We start from the raw sequence: 24,180 nt of genomic DNA, 5'->3' as shown, positions 1-24,180 counted from the left end.
TTCTCCAGTAAAGAATAATCTCCAGGTTTGTCAGATCTAAACAAATGGAAATAAATTGGACCTAGCTATTTGTACTGACAGATTAATAGGAAAAAAATAATTTGTCTTTAGTGTTGTTATTTGATTTTCACTCTCTTGAACTTCCAAGTATATTTAAGCAATTTCTCCTCATTGAGTTATATAGGTGTGTATGTCAGCATGATGAATCTGTATCAGAAGACTGGCTGAAATTTGCCAGGGGGTTGATTTTTGTCAGTCTCTTGAATTATTCATTGTAATTCTAATATGCCTCTGAATGAGACTGCAATTTACTTAAAAAAAAAAAGAATTGTAATATTATTCTATTTCTGTTTCATGGTCCTTTAATGAAAAGAACTGTGTTTCAGAAACCTGGATTTAAAAATCAATGTCGTGGGCTACCTATCAAATTTTAATACTTACCTTATCTTTTCAACTAGAACTCTGTCAAATACTGTTGATATTGATAGAATTGTCTTCATACATAATTGGCAGTCATGGAGTAATAGAGTATCTGTAAAATAGTATAAGCTTTGAAAAAAAAAGGTAGCTCTGTGAAAAGAAGGCATCCTGAGAGATCTGGAAAGTGTGCACATATTTAAGAGCGCTTTCAATATAATATTTAAAATTATTGGTTGTCAATGGGGAGAGAAAAAGAAAAGCGCAAAAAATATTAGGAGTAATTCAGGCAGCTAATGAACCCGTTTGAGGGCTCACTGAAGCTTTGTGGGTGTGTGTGCGCATATGTATTCACTATGGTTTGCTCTAAATTCTTCACATCAACAGTTATTTTTCTTGTCTCTGAGTATGAAAAGTACTAAACTCAGGAATTTAAACCATAGATATTGGTTTACAAGAATCAAGATCTTTCACCAATGAAAAATATTTGATCCTTTTATGTAATTTAACATTTAATCATTTACATAGCCGAGAACATGCATTAAATAGATAGGATCTCTTTGAACCCTAGTTTCTCTTTAATCTTCACATTAGATTTTAAAGAATGAAATATTAGGAAGTCCATCAGTAAATTTAAATAGAAATGGATTCATTTGAGCTAATGGCTGAATAAAATGACATTCCCATATTAAACATGGTGATTTGCTATATTATATCATACATTTTCAAAACTTCTTTCATGGAGAGCAGACATTTTATGAGCAATAATTGAGAAAAATGTGAGTTGGTTTCATGAAACTATTCTCCACATTAAAGACAATGTTTGAACTGGCATGGTTTTCTTTTGGGTGTTTTGTGGAACACCTGGTAAAGTGTTCTAAACATTTTGCACATTGTTCTTTAGTTTCAGCTCAAATTCTCAAGAGCAACCTTGCAGCAATGGAACAACAAATTGTTCATCTGGAACGCGACATCAAGCAGTTCCCCAAAACAGAAAATCCACATGATAAGTTTGTGGAAAAGATGACAATATCCTTTTTGAAGCATTTTATTTGTTAGTTTCTGTGTGTGTGTCTGTGTGTGTGTGTGTCTGTGTGTGTGTCTCTGTCTATCCAAATATCTATTTACCCTGTGGTTAGTTCTAAACTTACCATTCTATTCGCATGGTTCGAATGGATTTGTGTATAGGCTGTTTTTATATTAGCAGCATAAATTTTAGTTCGTGACATTTTGAATCATAGAGTAGGCAAGGGAACGATTATATAAGAAAAATGCCATTTCTCAAAGAAGAGTTTCCTCTGAAGGCCTACAAGATATGCAAGGTAAGTCTTATGAAGTTTGATAAGACCTAAAACAAAACAAAGACTCTCCTTATATAACCAGTTGCGTAAAGGAAATGATCAATAAAAGAAATTTTTTGTCAGAGTTCTTTTTTGTTCTTCTTGTTCTCTTTGTGTATGTGCAGGTATTTTCTGAGGGGACACGTACATTTTCAAGGGCAATCAGAGGATAACTGATATCAGTAGACTGAAAGGTTATGAAGAATAAAATGGATGCATGGATGGATGGATAGATGAATTGATCAGTAGCTTGTGTATTTTAGTAAATTGTAATAGCTATCTGTATAACATTAAGCATTGCCTGCTACATGAAAGTTTTTAAATCCCTATTTTACATACAGTATATTCATATAAATTACAGAATTATATGAAAGGAAAACTTGAGAAATGATATCTAGCTTGAACTGTTTAATGTTAAATCTGGTATCTAAAGATAAACTATATTAGACCTGATTTTTTTTCTATTTTGTTTTTCAAAAGTTAAAGTCATATCCTCTTCCTCTGGGTTTAAATAAATATCTTGAACTGCAGATTGATTCACCATTTTATATCTCTAGGGGGAATAAATACTGTAAATTCTTTATCTGATAATAAGTAAATTATTTCAACAACTATATGGCAGTCACCTTGTTTCAAGGTTAAATCTATTGCCTTTTTCTTCTCATATGCTTTCTTTCCTGCCCAGCTTGGAAGTTATGGTCCTGAACTTGAATTACTTGAGAATGGCATTTTATATTTATGTGAAAAAAATTTTTTTGTTTCGTTTTCAATGTTTGGTTCATAAATTAATGCTGTATTCTGTGTGGTCCTTTAGTGATGCTGAGTACTTATGTAAATAAGAATATTAGGAACATATGTTTGTGGGAGATTGGAGGCAGGAAATCCTCAAAAATAACCTTTAATTACATAGCTGCCCACATTGAAATATTTAATATGAAGATTTAACTTTGTTGCTGATTATATTTTTCTTTCAAATTTGCTATATTGTCTTGTGGTTGGAAGCACTGCCTACAGTTTTCACCTTTTGATTTTGTTTCTTGCCTTACATATCTTTGTTTAATTCCTGATCCCTTTTTTCTTTTTAACATTTTCTTCTACAGTTGGCATATGGCCACACAACAGCATGCAACATTGAGGAATCTTTGTTGCTCATTTCGAAAAAGAAAAGTAATTTCAAGCCCTCATGAACTTGGCCTGGATTCTATTTTATTTCTCTCTTTATGCAGGTAATTAAGTGCTTTAGAATGAAAATCCAGAGCCTTCTGTATCTGTATGTTATGGATGAATGGTTATTCTTCATTTAAGTGGCACCAAAGTGTGACTGTCTACATGGGGATTGAAAACTATATTAAAATATATGTAGCCATTACTTTGGATATTATATTAGAAAAAAAATGAAATATATAGCAATTTATTTTAGAGAAAAAGTAGACTATTGACTCTATGTTTTGGTTGGAGTTGATTAAAAACTCCAAATTAATAAATTACAATGGTAAAATTGTACTGAAATTATTCTTGCTTAGGAAGACCCCTTGGACAACCACTGAGAGGTTGGATCTTCTAGAAAATGGCAAACAAGGTCTAATCATCATATGTATATATGTTATATGAATTTCAGTGCGTACTTAATTTTTTTCTATTGTTTTGGTAATTTCAAAAGTGAAGGATATTTCCTTGTGGAATACTTGATTCAGTTTTTAAAATTAGAACCATGATCCTATTTTTAGTGTAGGATTCTTTGTACTGGATGATCTTTCCACTGTTTCTGTCCCCTGCCAATAAATTAATTGACTTTAGGTCAGTGGCCCTTTAAATTGAGTATGTGGGTAGTATTCTCTGAAATGAAGGTAATCTTACCTTTACTTAAACAGTAACCTCTGTATAAGGCCTGTGAGTTCAGAACTGCATAGCAGTGCCACTCTAGACTTTTAGGAGGGATCCATGCTATGGTTAGCAGCAGTGGCATGATGGCCAGAAGGCAAATGAATATGTAGGTTGAATCTTCACCAAATCTCTAGGTTGGTCTACGTCCCACAGCACCCCATGTTCACCCTTGTTCTTTCACATTATTGATGGAATTCATAAAAATATGCTTGGCGTTACCCAGTCATGAAAATACAACAGTGCACAAGGTAGAAAAGTTGACTACAATTTGCTGACAGTCTGGTATTGATTCACTTCTCTGTCTTGCTGGCCTAATGGCCAAGGTCATGTCCAGCATGTAAATTCCGATATGTCCACCCCGATGTGCAGCACCTACAACGTGAAGGCATTCAATAAGTATGTATTAAATCACAGAATAATATAGCTAGAGACAATGGAGGTCATCTAATCCAAGATCCTCCTTTTACTTAACACACCAAAAGGGATATTGTTGAAAGAGTAGTTAGCTGTGCTTGTAGTTATAAAACTTTTCTTCATATACATCTTCACGGGATGTTGAGTAACTTTGAATCACCTTTTTAGAGAATGTAAAGTGTAATCAGTTAGAAAGGATAACCCAAATCTTTTAAAAGTAAATGTCAAAAAAAAAAAAAAAGTAATGAAACCTCTTCTATGAATGGAGTAAGCCAGGCCATTTCCTGCCTCCTAAACAATAGTCAGTGGCTTTAGAATGAAGCTTGTCACCTCTGACTCTCTTTCTCTACCCCAAATTGTTTGCTTGTTCTAAATTTTTTTAAAAAGGTGGAAAGAGTAAACGAAGCAAGATTAATTTTATAAGACTGTAAAGCAGAGGGAAATAGAGAAAATTCTCTCATAAATCATAGTAGGGAGCTTCTAGGATGAAAAGGGATGGTCTGGATATATTGGATATAATATATTACTGGATATATTATATAATATATTATATATATAGTATATTATTGGATATAATAGCACCACATATTTTAAAATACACATGCTTCAAAAATCTAGATACCATGTTGGGAAATTTGCTGTTGTTATTTTTTTTTTAAAGCAAAGTGCTTTGTATTCTTCATGTCAATATGCTCATCATAATAATACTGGAAGTTTTAGGTTCAATTGTTTGGTCAGTGAATTCAAATAGAATCTATATTCTTTTTTTAGTAAGTAATAAAAATGGCAATGTTCACTCATTAGCTGAATGTTTACCATGTATCAGATACTGCTCAATTTTATCCTCTTGAGCCTTTAAAAAAGGTTCCTATTCATTAAATGAGTATTTTCCATGTCTGTTGATGAAATTGTTCACAGTTGTCCCTGTGTTACCATGATGAGCTCAAGTTGTCTCAGAATAACTTCAACAACCCATACATTAATTTGTCATAGCTTCATTGTTTTAAAGTTATTAGTCTCAGCAGGTCATCCCTTTTTGAAGATGACCAGGAATTTGGTAGTCTTTGTGTTTTGGCACTTGTTGCAAAAATTGGTGAGATGAGGGTCAGAATCACTGTGGGTTTCAAAGTTTTGAAAAATAACCTATGCTTAAGAGAGGTGAGAGGGAGCCCTGTGAGTGGTCTGCTTGTCGATCCTGAGACCCATCTCTTGAACTTGACATTATATGTGGATTCCAAGTTTTTCAGCTTTTGTCTTTTGATCAATTACATGAGTATGCAAGAGTTTTTCTTTCTTTCTTTTAAATCCATGCATCACTTTTACTTACTGCTGCTTGCTTTTTCCTGTGGGAAAACCCATTCTTAAAAGAGGGCTCCTTAGAGTTTAAAATATATGTTGTGGTCCAGTCTTCAGCTGTGTAAAAAGCACATTACCCACAGTGTTGAGCTTACTGCTTATATCCTGTTGACAAATTTCTTACCACATTTGCTCACATAGATTTTGTCAGTGGCAGAGCTGTCTATTGCCCCAAATCAGCTTAGCTTTTTGATTGACTGCTGGCTAAATCATTTCACCAACCAGAGGGCAGGGAGGACTGAATAACAGGGGCACCATTAACACATTGACAAGAGGAGCTGACAGAATGTTAATGATATTAACATTCTGTCAGCTCACTATCAACTCCTCGGCTTTCCTCATAGTAGAAGAGAGAGTCATTTGAAGTGTTTAAAAATCAACTTCTGAAAGAACCACACTGCCCTGACCAGACAATTCAGAATAGATTTAGGGTCTCTACTGCACTGCAGCTATGTCAGTTTTTCTTCCACTCTTCTTTATTAAGTGAATAATTTTTGAAAAGATGAAAAACTCACACGATTATTATTCAACCTCAGCAATATTAGTCACCTTTGAGAACTTACCAGTAACAGGTGTAAGAGAGAGGGTGATTCATACTTTGTAAAGTAAATGCCCATAAAAAAAAAAAAAAAAAAAAAAAAACAGAAACCTCAACAGCAAGGCTTTTTCCCCTAGTATGAATGTACTAATCTTGGCTGTTTTCTAGCTCCTGAAATATCAAGAGCTTTAGGCTAGACTACAGAGAAGTTCACAGATTCAATTGCCTGCCGGTCTCAAACTCAGCAAATTTGGAAGTTCAAAGCAAAACTGGTTTTCGTGAGACTGCTCAGGGAGAGAAGGCCTAGGATTAAAAAAAAAGAAAGAAAGAAAAAGAGAGAGAGTAACCATGGGAACATGGTCAGTAATAGTGGGGAAAGACTGCTTTTTTTTAAAAAAGGAAGATTGTTAGCATTCTTTGAAATATGCCCTGTTCATCATATTTTGGAAGTTTATTTATTTATTTATTTTGGTTGTGTCACACAGCTTGTGGGATCTTAGTTCTCTGACCAGGGATTGAACCCAGGCCCTTGGCAGTGAAAGCAAGTTTGTGTGTGTGTGTGTATTTAACTTCAATTATTTGCACAGTAATTTGCAATAGAAGGTATAATCACTTATAGTAATAACAATAAAAATGATAGTAAAATATAGATAATAGCAACGGTTTAGTGAATGCCAAGTGCCAGACACAGTGCTAAGAATATATAGGTGTCTTGTGGCTCAGCTGGTAAAGAATCCACCTGCAGTGCAGGAGACCGCAATTTGATCCCTGAGTTGGGAAGATCCCCTGGAGAAGAGAAAGGCTACTCACTCCAGTATTCTGGCCTAGAGAATTCCATGGACTGCACATTCCATGGAGTCTCGAACAGGACTGAGCAGCTTTCACTTTCACTTTCATACAATCTCAACTGATCTCCAAGGCAATACTATACGGTCAGTCAGTCAGTCAGTTCAGTTGCTCAGACGTGTCTGCCTCTTTGCAGTCCCATGAATCGCAGCACGCTAGGTCTCCCTGTCCATCACCAACACCTGGAGTCCACCCAAACTCATGTCCATCGAGTCAGTGATGCCGTCCAGCCATCTCATCCTCTGTCGTCCCCTTCTCCTCCTGCCCCCAATCCCTCCCAGCATCACAGTCTTTTCCAATGAGTCAACTCTTCACATGAGGTGGCCAGAGTACTGGAGCTTCAGCTTCAGCATCAGTCCTTCCAGTGAACACCGTGGACTGATCTCATTTAGAATGGACTGGTTGGATCTCCGTGCAGTCTAAGAGACTCTCAAGAGTATTCTCCAGCACCACAGTTCAAAAGCGTCAATTCTGCGCTCAGCTTTCTTCACAGTCCAACTCTCACATCCATGCATGACCACTGGAAAAACCATAGTCTTGACTAGATGGACCTTTGTTGGCCAAGTAGTGTCTGCTTTTGAATATACTGTCTAGGTTGGTCATAACTTTCCTTCCAAGGAGTAAGCGTCTTTTAATTCCATGGCTGCAGTCACCATCTGCAGTGATTTTGGAGCCCAGAAAAATAAAGTCTGACACTGTTTCCACTGTTTCCCCATCTATTTCCCATGAACTGATGGGACCAGATGCCATGATCTTCATTTTCTGAATGTTGCACTTTAAGCCAACGTTTTCATTCTCTTTCCCTTTCATCAAGAGACTTTTTAGTTCCTCTTCGCTTTCTGCCATAAGGGTGGTATCATCTCCATATCTGAGGTTACTGATATTTCTCCTGGCAATCTTGATTCCAGCTTCTGCTTCATCCAGCCCAGCATTTCTCATGATGTACTCTGCATATAAATTAAATAAGCAAGGTGACAATATACAGCCTTGACATACTCCTTTTCCTATTTGAAACCAGTCTGTTGTTCCATGTCCAGTTCTAACTGTTGCTTCTTAACCAGCATATAGGTTTCTCAAGAGGCAGGTCAGGTGGTCTGGTATTCCCATCTCTTTCAGAATTTTCCACAGTTTCTTGTGATGCACACAGTCAAAGCCTTTGGCATAGTCAATAAAGCAGAAATAGATGTTTTTTTCTGGAACTCTCGCTTTTTTGATGATCCAGTGGATGTTGGCAATTTGATCTCTGGTTCCTCTGCCTTTTCTAAACCAGCTTGAACATCTGGAAGTTCATGGTTCATGTATTGCTGAAGCCTGGCTTGGAGAATTTTGAGCATTACTTTACTAGCATGTGAGATGAGTGCAATTGTGTGGTAGTTTGAGCATTCTTTGGGATTGCCTTTCTTTGGGATTGGAATGAAAACTGACCTTTTCCAGTCCTTTGGCCACTGCTGAGTTTTCCAAATTTGCTGGTGTATTGAGTGCAGCACTTTCACAGCATCATCTTTCAGGATTTGAAATAGCTCAACTGGAATTCCATCACCTCCACTAGCTTTGTTTGTAGCGATGCTTTCTAAGGCCCAGTTGACTTCACATTCCAGGATGTCTGGCTCTAGGTGAGTGATCACACGATTGTGATCATCTGGGTCATGAAGATCTTTTTTGTACAGTTCTTCTGTGTATTCTTGCCACCTCTTCTGCTTCTGTTAGGTCCATACCATTTCTGTCCTTTATCGAGCCCATCTTTGCATGAAATGTTACCTTGGTATCTCTAATTTTCTTGAAGAGATCTCTAGTCTTTCCCATTCTGTTATTTTCCTCTGTTTCTTTGCTTTGATCACTGAGTAAGGCTTTATCTCTCCTTGCTATTCTTTGGAACTCTGCATTCAGATGCTTATATCTTTCCTTTTCTCCTTTGCTTTTTGCTATATGGTAGGTACTATGATTAACCCCATTTTAAATATGTGAGGATTGAAGCTATAGAGGTTCAAAGGTTCAAACCTGTGCAAGATCATGTATATTTCAAGTCTGACATTTAATGAAAGCCAGGATTCAAGTAAGTTTTGCTCCTTCAGACTCCAAGCTTCAGACTCTAAGCCTCGTGCTTGTAACCATGGTATCATGCTGCCTCTAAGGTCAGAAAGCTTCATAAATCTGAGATGAAATTCACATTTGTTGACTGTGAATCTCTGTGTTGCTTCAGAGGAAAAAAAATATTTTCGTAAGGTTTGCCAATTAATTTAAAAATTAACTATTCACTTAGACCATATCCTCCACAAAGTCTTCCTCAATCATAGCAAACATAATTAATGTCCTTGTCCCTTGTGTTCTCATAGCATTTTAATATTCTGATTATTGTACTTACTGACTTGCCTATACTCTGCTTGTGTGTATGTGTTTTGTACACTGGGTTATAAAATCTTTTGAGACAGAAATCCTTATTCATCTTTGAGTACGACAAACTTAGCACAGTTCTTTATAGAAAATGTCCTACTAAATGTTTATTTAATATGTTAGAAGTCATTGTAATAATGACAAATGTTAAATAACCTTCTAGCAAGTAAGTAGAAAACAGCTTGTTATCCTGGCATAACTTCAGTTTGACAAAAGAAAAAGGGGTATATCATGTTTCCACTGTTATTCCTGTAGGTTTTGATTTAAAATGCAGGTATTAAGAATTATCTCTTTGGCTCTTCAAAATCACATTCTAAGAAACTGTCTCAGTGGAGCATATAGTTTTTCAGATCCGTCAGCTCAAACATTTTCTATTTGAAATGTCTTGCTTATTTGAATGGCAGCCTGAAATTACCATGAGCTCCATTTTTCAAACTTTGTTTAGGGAATTGATAGACATTTGGTGCATGATGCTAATGGTGAGAAAAGAGCATATTGCTTAGTTAAAGGATGCTTAAACCCTTTCAGCCCACTAGAGACTCATCTGGGAAAAGAGCTTAAATTGGATATTGTAGCCATCATTTGTTTCTTTTTGCTTTTATTTGAAATTTACTAAAACTATTATCAATTATGAAAGGAATGCATGGTATGTTGAATGCACACAGTTTATAGGCAATGATGGTGACATTAGTATGAGTCAATTAATATACTCTTGCAGCAATGTCTCAATCAGGCACTATTTGTATAATGTAGACAGATTATATTAGTGTCTTTTTCTGTATTAGATGTCCGTTCAGTTATTTCCAGTTAGAATCTTTTTGAGGTAACTTTTGAATATTATAGCAAATAAACTGAACTTTTCATTGAACAGCACCTGATCTTTTCTTCTGGTTTTAAACTTTGAGATATGGGAAGTGAATTAGCTTTATAAGGTAGAAATAAAAAATATGCTGGAAAAGAAAGCAAGTCAGTAAACATGTAATAATACTCTCCTTTGTTTTGCAAAGGTGAAATAGGGTAATTACTTATTATTGTCCCAATTCATTACTGAAGTTAGAAATGGAAAGATATACAAAACAAACCTCATTGAACTTTTTCAGCAAAATCTTGATGGTGGATATATAGATACACACATATCCATCCATCCATCCATCCACATACACATACATAAGACAAGTATTTAAAATTATAATCAACTTGAGAGGATTACATATCAGCTACTCCTTTAAAGCTAAGGCACTCACCAATGGTAAGAACTGAAAAGGAATGAAAAAATTATAAAGAAACTATAGAAAAGCTTTCCCAAATTCATCAGTGAGAAGCAGAATATTACCTAGTCACCAGTTGATGTTTGAGTAAGAATAGTCATGAGTTCAGTTCAGTTCAGTTGCTCAGTCGTGTCCGACTCTTTGCGACCCCATGAATCACAGCACGCCAGGCCTCCCTGTCCATCACCATCTCCCGGAGTTCACTCAGACTCATGTCCATCGAGTCAATGATGCCATCCAGCCATCTCATCCTCGGTCGTCCCCTTCTCCTCCTGCCCCCAATCCCTCCCAGCATCAGTCTTTTCCAATGAGTCAACTCTTCGCATGAGGTGGCCAAAGTACTGAAGTCTCAGCTTTAGCATCACTCCTTCCAAAGAACACCCAGGGCTGATCTCCTTCAGAATGGACTGGTTGGATCTCCTTGCAGTCCAAGGGACTCTCAACAGTCTTCTCCAACACCACAGTTCAAATGCATCAATTCTTCGGCGCTCAGCTTTCTTCACAGTCCAACTCTCACATCCATACATGACCACTGGAAAAACCATAGCCTTGACTAGACAGACCTTTGTTGGCAAAGTAATGTCTCTGCTTTTGAATATGCTATCTAGGTTGGTCGTAACTTTTCTTCCAAGGAGTAAGTGTCTTTTAATTTCATGGCTGCAGTAACCGTCTGCAGTGATTTTGGAGCCAAGTTGAAATTGGTTGTAAGAGGTAAAATCCCAACTCCTCTTTATTGAAAGCAAATATTTAGTTAAGCATTTTTCATATCAGCTAGGGCATTATCAAATTTGTGTACAGCAACTCTGCTCAGTTACTCATCTCCAGATTTCTATATTATGGTCCTGACTCCAAACCTAAAGAGAGCCAATTTCATTTTGCACACTTTTGAGAAATACTCTCTGTCCACTTTATTTACCCCATATATATATAAGTATTTTTGAACTTCAATGTGCTGTACAAATGCAAAGCATTTTTTATTAACCTATTTGAATGAAAAGACATTTGAATGTGTATCAATAGACCTAAGTTTTAGCCATGGTCTTTGTAAACTTAGGAAAGACACTATTTCCCCATTTGTAAAGCTGAAAGAATAATGCTTGCCTTGCCCACCTCACATATGTTGTTATTATGACTAGGTATAGTAATGACTTTGAACATGCTTTGTAAAATGAAGAACCTATATACAAGGTGTTAATGACCATTCTGCTCTAAACCTCACAAATGGGAAATAATTTATTTTCCCCAAGGGAAATATTCTTTGTAAACAACCATGATCTACTTTTGTCCACCTTCATTTTATCTAAGTCGTGTGTGGGGTGGGGGATGTGTATGTTAAGACTGAAACAGAAAAGTACATCCATGCAGTTAAGTGCCTATGGAAGAAGCAGGAGGCTTTCACTTCATTATTCTGGGAGTATCCAGATGTTTGGGATTAAACAAATACCTATCTTTTTCACTTGGGCTTCCATGGTGGCTCAGAGGGTAAAGAGTCTGCCTGCAATGCAGGAGACCCTGGTTTGATCTCTCTGTTGGGAAAATCCATTAAAGGAGGAAATGGCAATCCACTGCAGTATTCTTGCCTGGAAAATTCCATGAGCAGAGGAGCCTGGCAAGCTACAGTCCATGGGGTCGCAAAGAGTCAGACACAACTGAGTGACTTTTACTATCTTTTTCACTTAGGTATAACAGAGAAAGAAGCAACAAATGGAATTTGAAGATATTCGCATACTCAGTGAAAGGCAATATTCTAAATCTTAGGACACCTATAAAGTAACATGCAGCTATGTTTAATGCTTTCAAAAAGGCATGTAGTCAGGGAGGTACAAGTAGTAGAAGATAGCAACAAACAGTCCAAGCTGATTTCATTGTAAATGAGTGTAGTGCAGGCTGAAAATCCAATAGGCCATTTCACTATTTCTTCCTCTTTTTCCTGTAGTGAGAGAGCATTCCAGCTTTGATCACAGTTGGAAATTCACATGGCAGCTTTATTGTTTTGTTGGAAATGTATTCTCAAGCCAAGCAGTAGACCCAAATGAAAAGTTAAGTATGAAAATACATTCCAAAGCCGCATGGAAATGACTTGTATATTATTCTTTGTTTTGCATTAACTATCTCCCTCAACGCAGATAATTAAGAACCGTATGTACCAACAATTTTTTTTTAGGTTCAAAAATAAGTTTCCTTCCATGTTTTTATCAGTCAATCAAGATCTATTCATTAAGCAGCTACTCCAGAACCTAACACTATTAATTACCATGGGACTGAACCATAAAAGGAAGTAAAAAATACTGTTTGCTCTAAAGAAGCTTAACATTTAGTTAAGAGCATGTGTATGAGAAATAAAGCATTCAAAGGATGGTGTTTTATAAAGTTTAATTGGGTGACACTGTTTCTGAACCAAACTCGGATTTGCTCGCCCATATGCAAAAAGCCAATCGACTGCCCCTGGGTTGTGGTGAAGGAGAGCGCAACATTTACTGCAGGGCACTAGACAAGGCGTCTGGGGCAGGTAATGCTCACAACACTGAAACTCCCCGATGGGCTTCAGGAAAGCATTTTTAAAGGCCAGGTGAGGGACTGGGATCACAGGGCATGTGATAAACTCATGCACAATTCTCTGATTGGTTGATAGTGAGGTAACATGACTGTGTCACAGGGGTTAACATAGCAATCCTCCTGCCCTAGTAGGTCTGGGGGGCTAAGTGCTCATGGTCATCAAGTAGTTAATCTCTTCCATTTGGTAAGGGTTTTTAGGATCTGTAAAACAACTCAAGAAATGTGCCTCAGATACTGTTATCTATATCCGGGAGAAACTACAGATTCTGGGACTGCCATGTGATGGGTTTACTGTTTAAACTCTTACCGGTTTTCCTGGCCCAATCACTATTTTTGTTGCTATATGGTCACATCATTTCAATCATTAATTCTTGAGCCAGGCTTTTGTGACTCACGGGAGGCCTGGGAAGCTTATAGCTTTTCTACAAACAAGAGGCAGGCAGAGGACATTGGGGGTGAGGGGAGGTCTATAACCGGAAGGCCCCATAAGGTCCTGCTTATTTACAACATTGGTTTAAAATGTATTAAGAATTCACCAGATAGGAAAGGTTGTGGTTTGGAGCAGCTTCATGGAGGAGATAAGACTGCAACATAAGCTCTCTGTGTGTAGGAAGTTTACTGTGTTGGTTCTGTGTTGATCATCTGTTGCACTCCCAGGGCCTGGCACATAGTAGGGCTCAATACACGTCTGGTGAATGAATGAATGCATGATTTGCTCTCTGCTGACATTGTATTTCAAGGATGTTAGACTATTTTGCAGAGGTAGTAGTTAAAAACATTTTGCTACGTCCTCTCATAGGTCACCCAAGATGTAATTCTCTTTGACTTTGAAAGTCATGTAATATCTATTTAAACAACCCCCCCCAAAAAAAGCCCCTCGCTAGTTGTGTCTGATTAGATAAATATGAAAATGATTTACACTCTAAGAACTCTCCCATAGTGGACTGTATGCAGATATTCTTGGGTTGGATGGAAGGAGAGTCAGAGTTTAAGATTTGAAGTGATCAACTAAACATTATAGGCCTTATTATATTTACAAATAGGATTTTTTATTACTAAACTTTATTTTGTTCAATGAGTCCTGAATCCTGTATTATAAAATTAAATAGCTTAAATTCATATTTCATGTTGAAAATAATTAATTGGTTATAGGCATTGAGAGGCCATATGGTGGGCGTATATGTTAGATTATTTAACATGTCTGCCTATATATTCAGATATCAGTACATAATTGACACAGACAGTTTGCCCTCTGCTCTCCCTTTTGTATACAAAAGTTTGTATCTCCCTTCTGCCCATATGTGTATTATCATTCTTTTAATGCCTGAATGTGCCTTGTGAACAAAGCATTAGGTGTGTGAGGTATATAAAAATAACTAAAATGTAGACCTTTTATTTCAGAACATATAAGTTTATAAACAAAATGAACAATATACTGATATTATAAGACAATATGAGTATGATAAATACAATATAAAATGGAAAAATCGCTCTGTAAAATAAATCCCAGTACATTCATAAAGACTTCCAGTCTATATAGTGTTCACATCCATCATCTTGACCACTTCTGACTTCAGACCACTTCTGACTGAAAACTTGGGGGAAGGGTTCATGGAGAGTTATACCAGCAAAGTTAGCAACAAAGACTCAATCTGTAAAGATCCAAAATGTGTCAAAAGAATATCAAATACACATTTGGCTCAGAGTAGTGAAAATTAGTTGTAATTCCTAGTTGTAGGAAAATTAGTAAAAACTCAAATTCCAAAAAATCAAGAATGCTGGTCTGAAGAGGTTGAACAGTATTTGGTGGGTTGTAAAGACCTGATGCTGGGGGGGATTGGGGCAGGAGGAGAAGGGGACGACCAAGGATGAGATGGCTGGATGGCATCACGGACTCGATGGACGTGAGTCTGAGTGAACTCCGGGAGTTGGTGATGGACAGGGAGGCCTGGCGTGCTGCGATTCATGGGGTCGCAAGGAGTCGGACACGACTGAGCGACTGAACTGAACTGAACTGAACTGAAAGAGCTGAAAGACAAATACCTTTAGTTATATTTCTGTCCCTGTTTCCAATCGCCACATAGTATTTGCTAAAATGAGGTGATACTTGCCACTTGCCAAATATTGACCAAGTAACGACTAAAGTCAGAATTGTTTCCAGTATTAGAAAGATTGTGTACATGTTTATCAAATGGGGCAGATGAATTTTTTCACATTCAATTTAACTGCACTCTAATTTGGATTTGTAATACAGCAATAAAAAGCTTACATTTGTATAAAATTATTATTTTATATCTTATAATTTACTTTTAGTTTTCATGTCTATCCTGACATGTTTCATAACAAAAGCTGTTATATTGTCTTGCACCTGGTTGATGTTTTCGAGGATTTACTCATTCCACAAATATTTATTTAGCGATTCTTACTATGTTCCAGACATTGTCCTAGATACTTGGAATAGTAAGACATGACATAGCCTCAGGGAGGTTTTAGTGTCCTGGAAGAGATATACATTAAATAACTCCTCAAGCACCATGGCAAGTGACATGAAAGAGATTTATAATGCTATACCAGTCAGCAACCTAGTTAGGGAGAGCTCTCCTGAGAAGGTGATGCTTGAGCTGAGATGTGAAGGATGGATAAGAAGTCAAGGAAGAGTCAAAGATGAACCTTTACTTCTGCCTGTTTATCTGCAGGTGTTAAAAATATTTGACAGTTTGATACCTTGATGATTTGCTCCTTAGTAATTCTAATACATCTAGTTTCTTGTCCATGGTCTTGCTGGATTTATACTTCTAGTGGAGTTTTAAAGTTGGAGAGTTAGAAATCTCTCAAATGGAACCAAATACTGAAGACATTTTATATTTCAAGAACTTTTAACTTTTTCTCCCAAAGTTGCCTTTATTATTGGCTAGGGATTGAATGTGGGTATTTTTGAAAAGCTGTGTCAGATTCAGTGGAAAAACCTAAAGCTCTACTAACCTTGTGGGAGCTAGAATTTTTTAGCTAAAGAGGTTCTAATAGATTTAGGTATTTATCCAAACCAAACTTTCAAACCACCAGAGATTTGCCCATTACTCATTTACCTAGAGCTTACCTACAATGGTTTCCATTTTCAACATTTACTTTTTTCATTTAAACAGCTTAATCGAGAGGTATAAAAATACTGGATCAGTCTTTTCAAATAAAAATGAAATGCAGCTGCCATGGGTTAGTCTTACAGAAGAAACTCTGCTGCCTGAAGAAAGGTTAGGTGTTAAAATGATGTTTTTTTAATTACCAAAAGATCTAGTTTGGATTGTAAGGTCATATCTTTCAATGATAAGTTTATAAAAACGTGGCAGTTCTTCTGATTTGAGTCTTGTGTTGGTGCATATGTAGGCATATGTGTGTGTGTGTGTACATGTGTGTGAAATACCAAGAGTAATGAGATTAACATTATTAATATGATAATTAAAGATTTCTTTATTAACTCAAATGTACATTGTCACACTACAAATGGGGCATATTGCGTCACTGTTTTTCCCTGCCTCGTTTATATGTTGTTCTTTATCTTTTTCATAACATAAAATGCCAAGATGTGCTTAGGTTAATAATTCTACTACTGATCTAACAGTCTTTAGATTTATGACTTTTACCTATTTTCCTCTTAGTAAGTCATTGTTTTACATTTAAATATTAATATTATTAAAAATAAAGTGTTTTAATAATCATTTTCTTTAGAGGAAATAAAAGTATCAGATTTCAGTAAATTAGCCTGAACCCAGAAAATCAGGGAAATGAAATGACTCAGTTCAAAGTTATGCAATTAAATGCATTTTAAGTACAAAGGAATTATATTAGGTAATCTCGAATGTGTTTTTCAGCTCTAAAACCTTCTTATAGTCTTAATCTAATGTAGTCTATCCATCCTTGTTCCACTCAAACATTAAATGCATAAATATTGAATTAATTTACTCTCTGATTCATTTTACCAGTATTGATAATTTTAATATAATGTTATACCATTTTTACTGATTACAAAGTCATGTATTCATTCACAGACTTCATCTCATTTGATTCAAATGTGATGAGAAAAGTAAAGATATGCAAAAGAATTAAGAATGATTTTTTTTTTATTTAAACAAGGGAGGGACCCTAATAAAGGAGCGACATTTAAACAGAGATTTGAATCAAATGAGATGAAGTTTGTGAATAACTGAGAGAACTTTCCATGCACAAGGGACTAGTGTTTCTAAGTTGTGAGCATGAGCATGCTTACAGCATGTAAGTGTCGGGCAGTTCCTTCTACCCTTCTACTTTTTCTGGCTGGTCTAAGAATTAAATTAACGTGAGATATAATAGATTAACAGGAGAAAAATCAACAAAAGTCTGGTAACATGTATCTGTGGGAGAAACCCAAGGAAACTGAGTAACTGTCCAAAATGGCCAAGGCCCTCACCTTAAATACCATCTTCAGCTAAAGACAAAAGATCATATTGGTGGGGGGCAGTGGTGTAGAACTTCAAAGGGAAGGAAGGCAGTTGACATGGAATTGGAAAAGCCAGTGTGTGGTAAACAAATGCTTGCTGGGCCAAGCAGAGAGGGTTGGACACAGAGGAATTTTAACCAACAGACTTAGCTAGGTTCCTCCCTGTCTACATACCTAGTTCATACCTTAGTTATCTATAGTGATAGCTCCCTGCCTAGAATACATCCTCTATGTTCTAAAGGCAGTTAGGGGAAAGGTCAAAGGCTCTTCCTGAATCTTCCTGGATTGCTTTCAGCTCAGAATAATCCATCCACTTGCTAAATAGATATTTGAGCATGACAAAATTTTCTCCCCCACACAAGGAATAGCAAAAATACCATGGTGGCTTCTTTGTAGTGTGGGAGAGTGAAAGTCAGAAGGAAAAAAGGTAGTGAAGACCTTATTGTATGATGGAAAGCCATTTGAGGATTGAAAACAATTGAATGACCATTACAGGGATGAGGGAGATTGGATGAGGTAGAAGGAAGGTTGTGGCAGTGGTAAATCAAGAGTTGGGTTTCATGTTCAATTTGAGACACTGTTAGGCAAACAGTTGGAGATGCAAAGCCTAGAATGTTTGAACATTTGAGACCAAACTATAGGGAAAGACCCAAACTGGAGATAACAATTTAGAAACCACCAGCACTTAAATGCTGTTTAAAGCCATTAGACTAGATAAGATTACCTAGAGAGTACAGATCTCTGGTTCGGCTGCCTTTTCTAAAACCAGCTTGAACATCTGGAAGTTCACGGATCATGTATTGCTGAAGCCTGGCTTGGAGAATTTTGAGCATTACTTCACTAGCGTGTGAGATGAGTGCAATTGTGCAGTAGTTTGAGCATTCTTTGGGATTGCCTTTCTTTGGGATTGGAATGAAAACTGACCTTTTCCAGTCCTGTGGCCACTGCTGAGTTTTCCACATTTCTTGGCATATTGAGTGCCGCACTTTCACAGCATCATCTTTCAAGATTTGAAATAGCTCAATAGGAATTCCATCACCTCCACTAGCTTTGTTTGTAGTGATGCTTTCTAAGGCCCACTTGACTTCACATTCCAGGATGTCTGGCTCTATGTGAGTGATCATACCATAGTGATTATCTAGGTAATGAAGATCTTCTTTATACAGTTCTTCTGTGTATTCTTGCCACCTCTTCTTAATATCTTCTGCTTCTGTTAGGTCCAGACCATTTCTGTCCTTTATCGAGCCCATCTTTGCATGAAATGTTCCTTTGTACCTCTAATTTTCTTAAAAGATCTCTAGTATTTCCCATTCTGTTGTTTTCCTCTATTTTATTGCACTGATCACTGAGGAAGGCTTTCTTATCTCTCCTTGCTATTCTTTGGAAATCTGCATTCAGAGTTCTTCCAGATGTTCAAGCTGGTTTTAGAAAAGGCAGAAGATCCAGAGATCAAATTGCCAACATCTGCTGGATCATGGAAAAAGCAAGAGAGTTCCAGAAAAACATCTATTTCTGCTTTATTGGCTATGCCAAAGCCTTTGACTGTGTGGATCACAATAAACTGTGGAAAATTCTGAAAGAGATGGGAATACCAGACCACCTGACCTGACTCTTGAGAAATCTGTATGCAGGTCAGGAAGCAACAGTTAGAACTGGACATGGAACAACAGACTGGTTCCAAATAGGAAAAGAAGTACGTCAAGGCTGTATATTGTCACCCTATTTATTTAACTTCTATGCAGAGTACATCATGAGAAATGCTGGGCTGGAAGAAGCAGAAGATAGAATCAATATTGCCAGGAGAAATATCAATAACCTCAGATATGCAGATGACACCACCCTTATGGCAGAAAGTGAAGAGGAATTAAAAAGCCTCTTGATGTACATGAAAAAATAAAGGCTATTAAATATGTTTTTATTGTTAAGACTCAAAAAACAAAAGCCTCTTAATGAAAGTGCAAGAGGAGAGTGAAAACGTTGGCTTAAAGCTCAACATTCAGAAAACTAAGATCGTGGCACCTGGTCCCATCACTTCATGGCAAACAGATGGGGAAACAGTGGAAACAGTGTCAGACTTTATTTTTCTGGGCTCCAAAATCACTGCAGATGGTGACTGCAGCCATGAAATTAAAAGACGCTTACTCCTTGGAAGAAAAGTTATGACCAACCTAGATAGCATATTCAAAAGCAGAGACATTACTTTGCCAACAAAGGTCTGTCTAGTCAAGGCTATGGTTTTTCCTGTGGTCATGTATGGATGTGAGAGTTGGACTGTGAAGAAAGCTGAGTGCCGAAGAATTGATGCTTTTGAACTGTGGTGTTGGAGAAGACTCTTGAGAGTCCCTTGGACTGCAAGGAGATCCAACCAGTCCATTCTAAAGGAGATCATTCCTGAGTGTTCTTTGGATGGAATGATGCTAAAGCTGAAACTCCAGTACTTGGCTACCTCATGCGAAGCGTTGACTCACTGGAAAAGACTCTGATGCTGGGAGGGATTGGGGGCAGGAGGAGAAAGGGACAACAGAGGATGAGATGGCTGGGTGGCATCACCGACTCGATGGACGTGAGTTTGGGTGAACTCCGGCAGTTGGTGATGGACAGGGAGGCCTGGCGTGCTGCCGTTCATGGGGTCACAAAGAGTCGGACAGGACTGAGCGACTGAACTGAACTGAGAGAGTACAGATAGAGAAATCCAGAAACTAAGGTCTGGGCTACTCCACCAGTGAGAAATTAAGATTAGAAGTTTAACAAAGGAATTTGGAAAAAATTTAAGATACAGCCAGTGTGTCAGGAGATAACCAGAAAAATGTACTGGCCTCGAAGCCAGATAAGGAACTTGTTTGAAGATAGATCCTGTTACTGGACCCATTTATTCTATGCATTGATTAAGAAAGTCTTGTTGTGACTTCATTTAATTAACATTTGTTAAGTAGGGCCCCAAGCCAGTTCAACAAAAGACTACAAGGAAAGTTTCTTACTCCGTGGATCTGGAGGAATTTCACAGCAGGGTCACAAGGGGCCCTATGGGTAGGTTAAAGCAGGGTGCAGGCAGAGGGAGAGTGCAGGACCCGGGGCACGCCTTTATTAGGGTCCATGGGTGGAATGCCTGGAGGTTCCTGGGCTAAGGTCATATTTGTCAATTCAAAAAAAGTATGTATGGGGGGATTGTTAAGCTCTTCAGGGATCTTATCTACTGACACACTAGAGGAAGGCCCTAGGAGGTGGGAAGAGACTTGCTTACATGGGCTTCAGGGGCCATTGTTTCAGAAACTTATATTTGATTGTGACTCTGTAGGCTGTTATTCAGGAGGGACTACTGTTACCAAACCACTTTTGGGTCTGCTCTCCCACCATGTAGCGAAGCCAGTTTACTGAAGTACGGCATTTATTGCAGGCAGTAAGCAAGTAATACAAGTGGCTCTTGCTCAGAAGACCCAAATTGCCAGATGATTTTCAGGGAAAGGCTTTTAAAAGCAACATTTGTGGTGAGGGTTGCAAGGGACATGACTTTCTTCTGGTGGTGAGATAACAGGGGTGGTGTTTCAGGAATCTTAACCATCAGGCTTCTGGTTCCAACTGTTATGCCCGCAGTCCAAGTCCCCATAGCTGAGAAAACAAGACAACGCAAAAAGGGAGTTTATTGCTAGCTCGAGCCAGGGCCCAAGTTACATCCAGTGCAGTGGAGTGGAGCAAGGGCCCCAAGCCCTGAATTACAGCAGTATTTATAGGTTTAAGATAAAGATAGGGAGTTGGCAGGGGCAGATTGGTTGCAAGGGTTCCTTAGCATCTACTAATTGGCTAGATTTTCGCATGCGCGGGCTTTCTTAGGGGGTTTTCATCCTCGTCCTGATAAGTTTGAACCAGGCTACAGGGAGTATACTGATTGGTCAAGTCCTGGCACCGGCGGAGGATGATCTCAGCTCCTCCTTGGCAATAACTCAGCCCCTCTGTAAAGGAGACTTAGGCCTACCTTGGCCCCCTGAAGCCTGTCATGGTGCCTGTTTGGTCTTAACACAACCAGTCTGAGGTCTGTTGCGTGCTTGGGGTCAGCATGTAGCTACCATCCTCCACCTGGCTTGTCAGGGGAGGGGGGTCGTGTAGATCTATCCCTTGAGGAGGGACTGGGACTCTGTTTTATTCACTAAACTATTGTTTCTTTTTGTTGTTGTTCTTTTGTAAATTAATTCATTCATTTTAATTGGAGGCTAATTACTTAACAATATTGTAGTGGTTTTTGCCATATATTGACATGAATCAGCCATGGGTGTACATGTGTCCCCCATCCTGAACCCCCCTCTTACCTCCTTCCCCATCCCATCCCTCTTGGTGTTTCTTGACTGCTTTCCCTTTGTTTCTGCTTGAGTCTGATCTTTAGAACTCTGGGGAGGTCCAGGAGACTAAAGTCTTTTTCAACAAACAAGAAACCAAGAACACAGAGGGGTTTTTACCTGGGAGGGTTCCACACGGTCCTACTTGGTTTCAGTTCCCCCTTTTCTTTGATACTCCTCAGTCCTGAGGGGGCCGGGTGATAGGACTAGAAAGGGAATAAAGTTTTAGGAAAGAGGTTAATCATAAACTCTGGAGGGGGGCTTGCTTTTAGAGGGACTCAGTTTCAGTTCAAGGCCCCTGCATGCCACATGGTTATATTTAATGGGTGCTGACATGGCAACCCACTCTAGTGTTCTTGCCTGGAGAATCCCAGGGATGGGGGAGCCTAGTGGGCTGCCATCTATGGGGTCGCACAGAGTTGGATATGACTGAAGTGACTTAGCAGCAGTAGCACTAGCAGCAGAGGCAGCAACAACATGCAGTAGTTTAGCTAAACTCTTGACCAGTATTATGTGTAAGTCACTGAACTCAGCAGAGAGGAACTAGTGACGTCAGTTCAGCTCAGTTCAGTCACTCAGTCGTGTCCAACTCTTTGAGAGCCCATGAATGGCAGCACACCAAGCCTCCCTGTCCATCCCCAACTCCTGGAGTTCACCCAAACTCAAGTCCATGAAGTCGGTGATGCCATACAACCATCTCATCCTCTGTCATCCCCTTCTCCTCCTGCCCCCAATCCCTCCCAGCATCACAGTCTTTTCCAGTGAGTCAGCTCTTCACATGAGGTGGCCAAAGTACTGGAGTTTCAGGTTTAGCATCATTCCTTCCAAAGAAATCCCAGGGCTGATCTCCTTCAGAATGGACTGATTGGGTCTCCTTGTAGTCCAAGGGACTCTCAGGAGTCTTCTCCAACACCACAGTTCAAAAGCATCAATTCTTCGGCACTCAGCTTTCTTCACAGTCCAACTCTCACATCCATACATGACCACTGGAAAAACCATAGCCAGGACTAGACGGACCTTTGTTGGCAAAGTCATGTCTCTGCTTTTGAATATGCTATCTAGGTTGGTTATAACTTTCCTTCCAAGGAGTAAGCGTCTTTTAATTTCATGGCTGCAGTCACCATCTGCAGTGATTTTGGAGCCCAAAACAATAAAGTCTGACACTGTTTCCACTGTTTCCCCATCTATTTCCCATGAAGTGATGGGACCGGATGCCGTGATCTTCGTTTTCTGAATGTTGAGCTCTAAGCCAACTTTTTCGCTCTCCTCTTTCACTTTCATCAAGAGGCTTTTTAGTTCCCCTTCACTTTCTGCCATAAGGGTGGTATTGTCTGCATATATGAGGTTATTGATATTTCTCCTCGCAATCTTGATTCCAGCTTGTGCTTCTTCCAGTCCAGCGTTTCTCATGATGTACTCTGCATAGAAGTTAAATAAGCAGGGTGACAATATACAGCCTTGACGTACTCTTTTCCTATTTGGAACCAGTCTGTTGTTCCATGTCTAGTTCTAACTGTTGCTTCCTGGCCTGCATATAGGTTTCTCAAGAGGCAGGTCAGGTGGTCTGGTATTCCCATCTCTTTCAGAATTTTCCACAGTTGATTGTGATCCAGACAGTCAAAGGCGTTGGCATAGTCAATAAAGCAGAAATAGATGTTTTTCTGGTACTCTGTTGCTTTTTCCGTGATGCAGTGGATGTTGGGAATTTGATCTCTGGTTCCTCTGCCTTTTCAGAGCCCTCTAAATATTTTTTTGACAAAATTTAGACTCATATCCTGCATTTCTTCTTTCACTTCACTGTTTGTTCGGATAGCACACAGAGTTATGTTAGATATTTTTCTTCTATTGTAGCTGACTCTATTTCCAGATCAATCAAAATGTCCTCATTAAGTTATAAGTTAAGCCACAAATAATTGCCATGAGCCATTGATTTCATGTTTTTAGAATCCTCTGCATTAAAGACTATCAAGTGCTTTGAAAAAGTATTCAGTGAAATACCAATTATCTGGAATTCCAGTAGCATATATCCCTTTGTAAATTGCTAGAATTATACCTGTTTTGTTTTGCGGTTGTTATTGTTGTTTTGTTTTGTTTTGTTTTTGTTTGGTTGTCAAGAGAGTAGCCTTCTGAAGTTCATTATTATGTGGAGCACCGGCCATGTGCTAGGCATTTCATTAGGCACAGTAACTATACTCTTATCTGCCTTCCTAAACAGTATTCCAACTCTAATTTAACCTTATCCATATGATCTTGGCCTCTCAGTTCCCGTGAAGTGCTTTAGAATTTTTTCTCCTGATGATACAGTATTATATCTGTCCATCCTAACATAGGTCTTAAACTATTTCATATCTTGTTTTAAAAATATCACATC

At 38.2% G+C, this 24,180-nt stretch overlaps 1 protein-coding gene across 1 annotated transcript in view; it reads left to right on the top strand.

Annotated features, from left to right (window-relative positions):
* Positions 1 to 24,180, top strand: part of DIAPH2 (diaphanous related formin 2) — a gene marked incomplete in the record, with an annotated part of 842,722 nt that overhangs the window by 576,458 nt on the left and 242,084 nt on the right. Inside the window, 1 exon segment of the mRNA XM_018044114.1 lies at positions 1,322 to 1,446. Within this exon segment, the coding sequence (XP_017899603.1) occupies positions 1,322 to 1,446 (125 nt within the window).

Source organism: Capra hircus, assembly GCF_001704415.2.
Source record: "Capra hircus breed San Clemente chromosome X unlocalized genomic scaffold, ASM170441v1, whole genome shotgun sequence".
Classification (NCBI taxonomy): Eukaryota; Metazoa; Chordata; class Mammalia; order Artiodactyla; family Bovidae; genus Capra; species Capra hircus.
The sequence above is the reverse complement of the archived record's forward strand: the minus strand, read 5'-3'. Positions and strand labels throughout refer to the sequence as shown.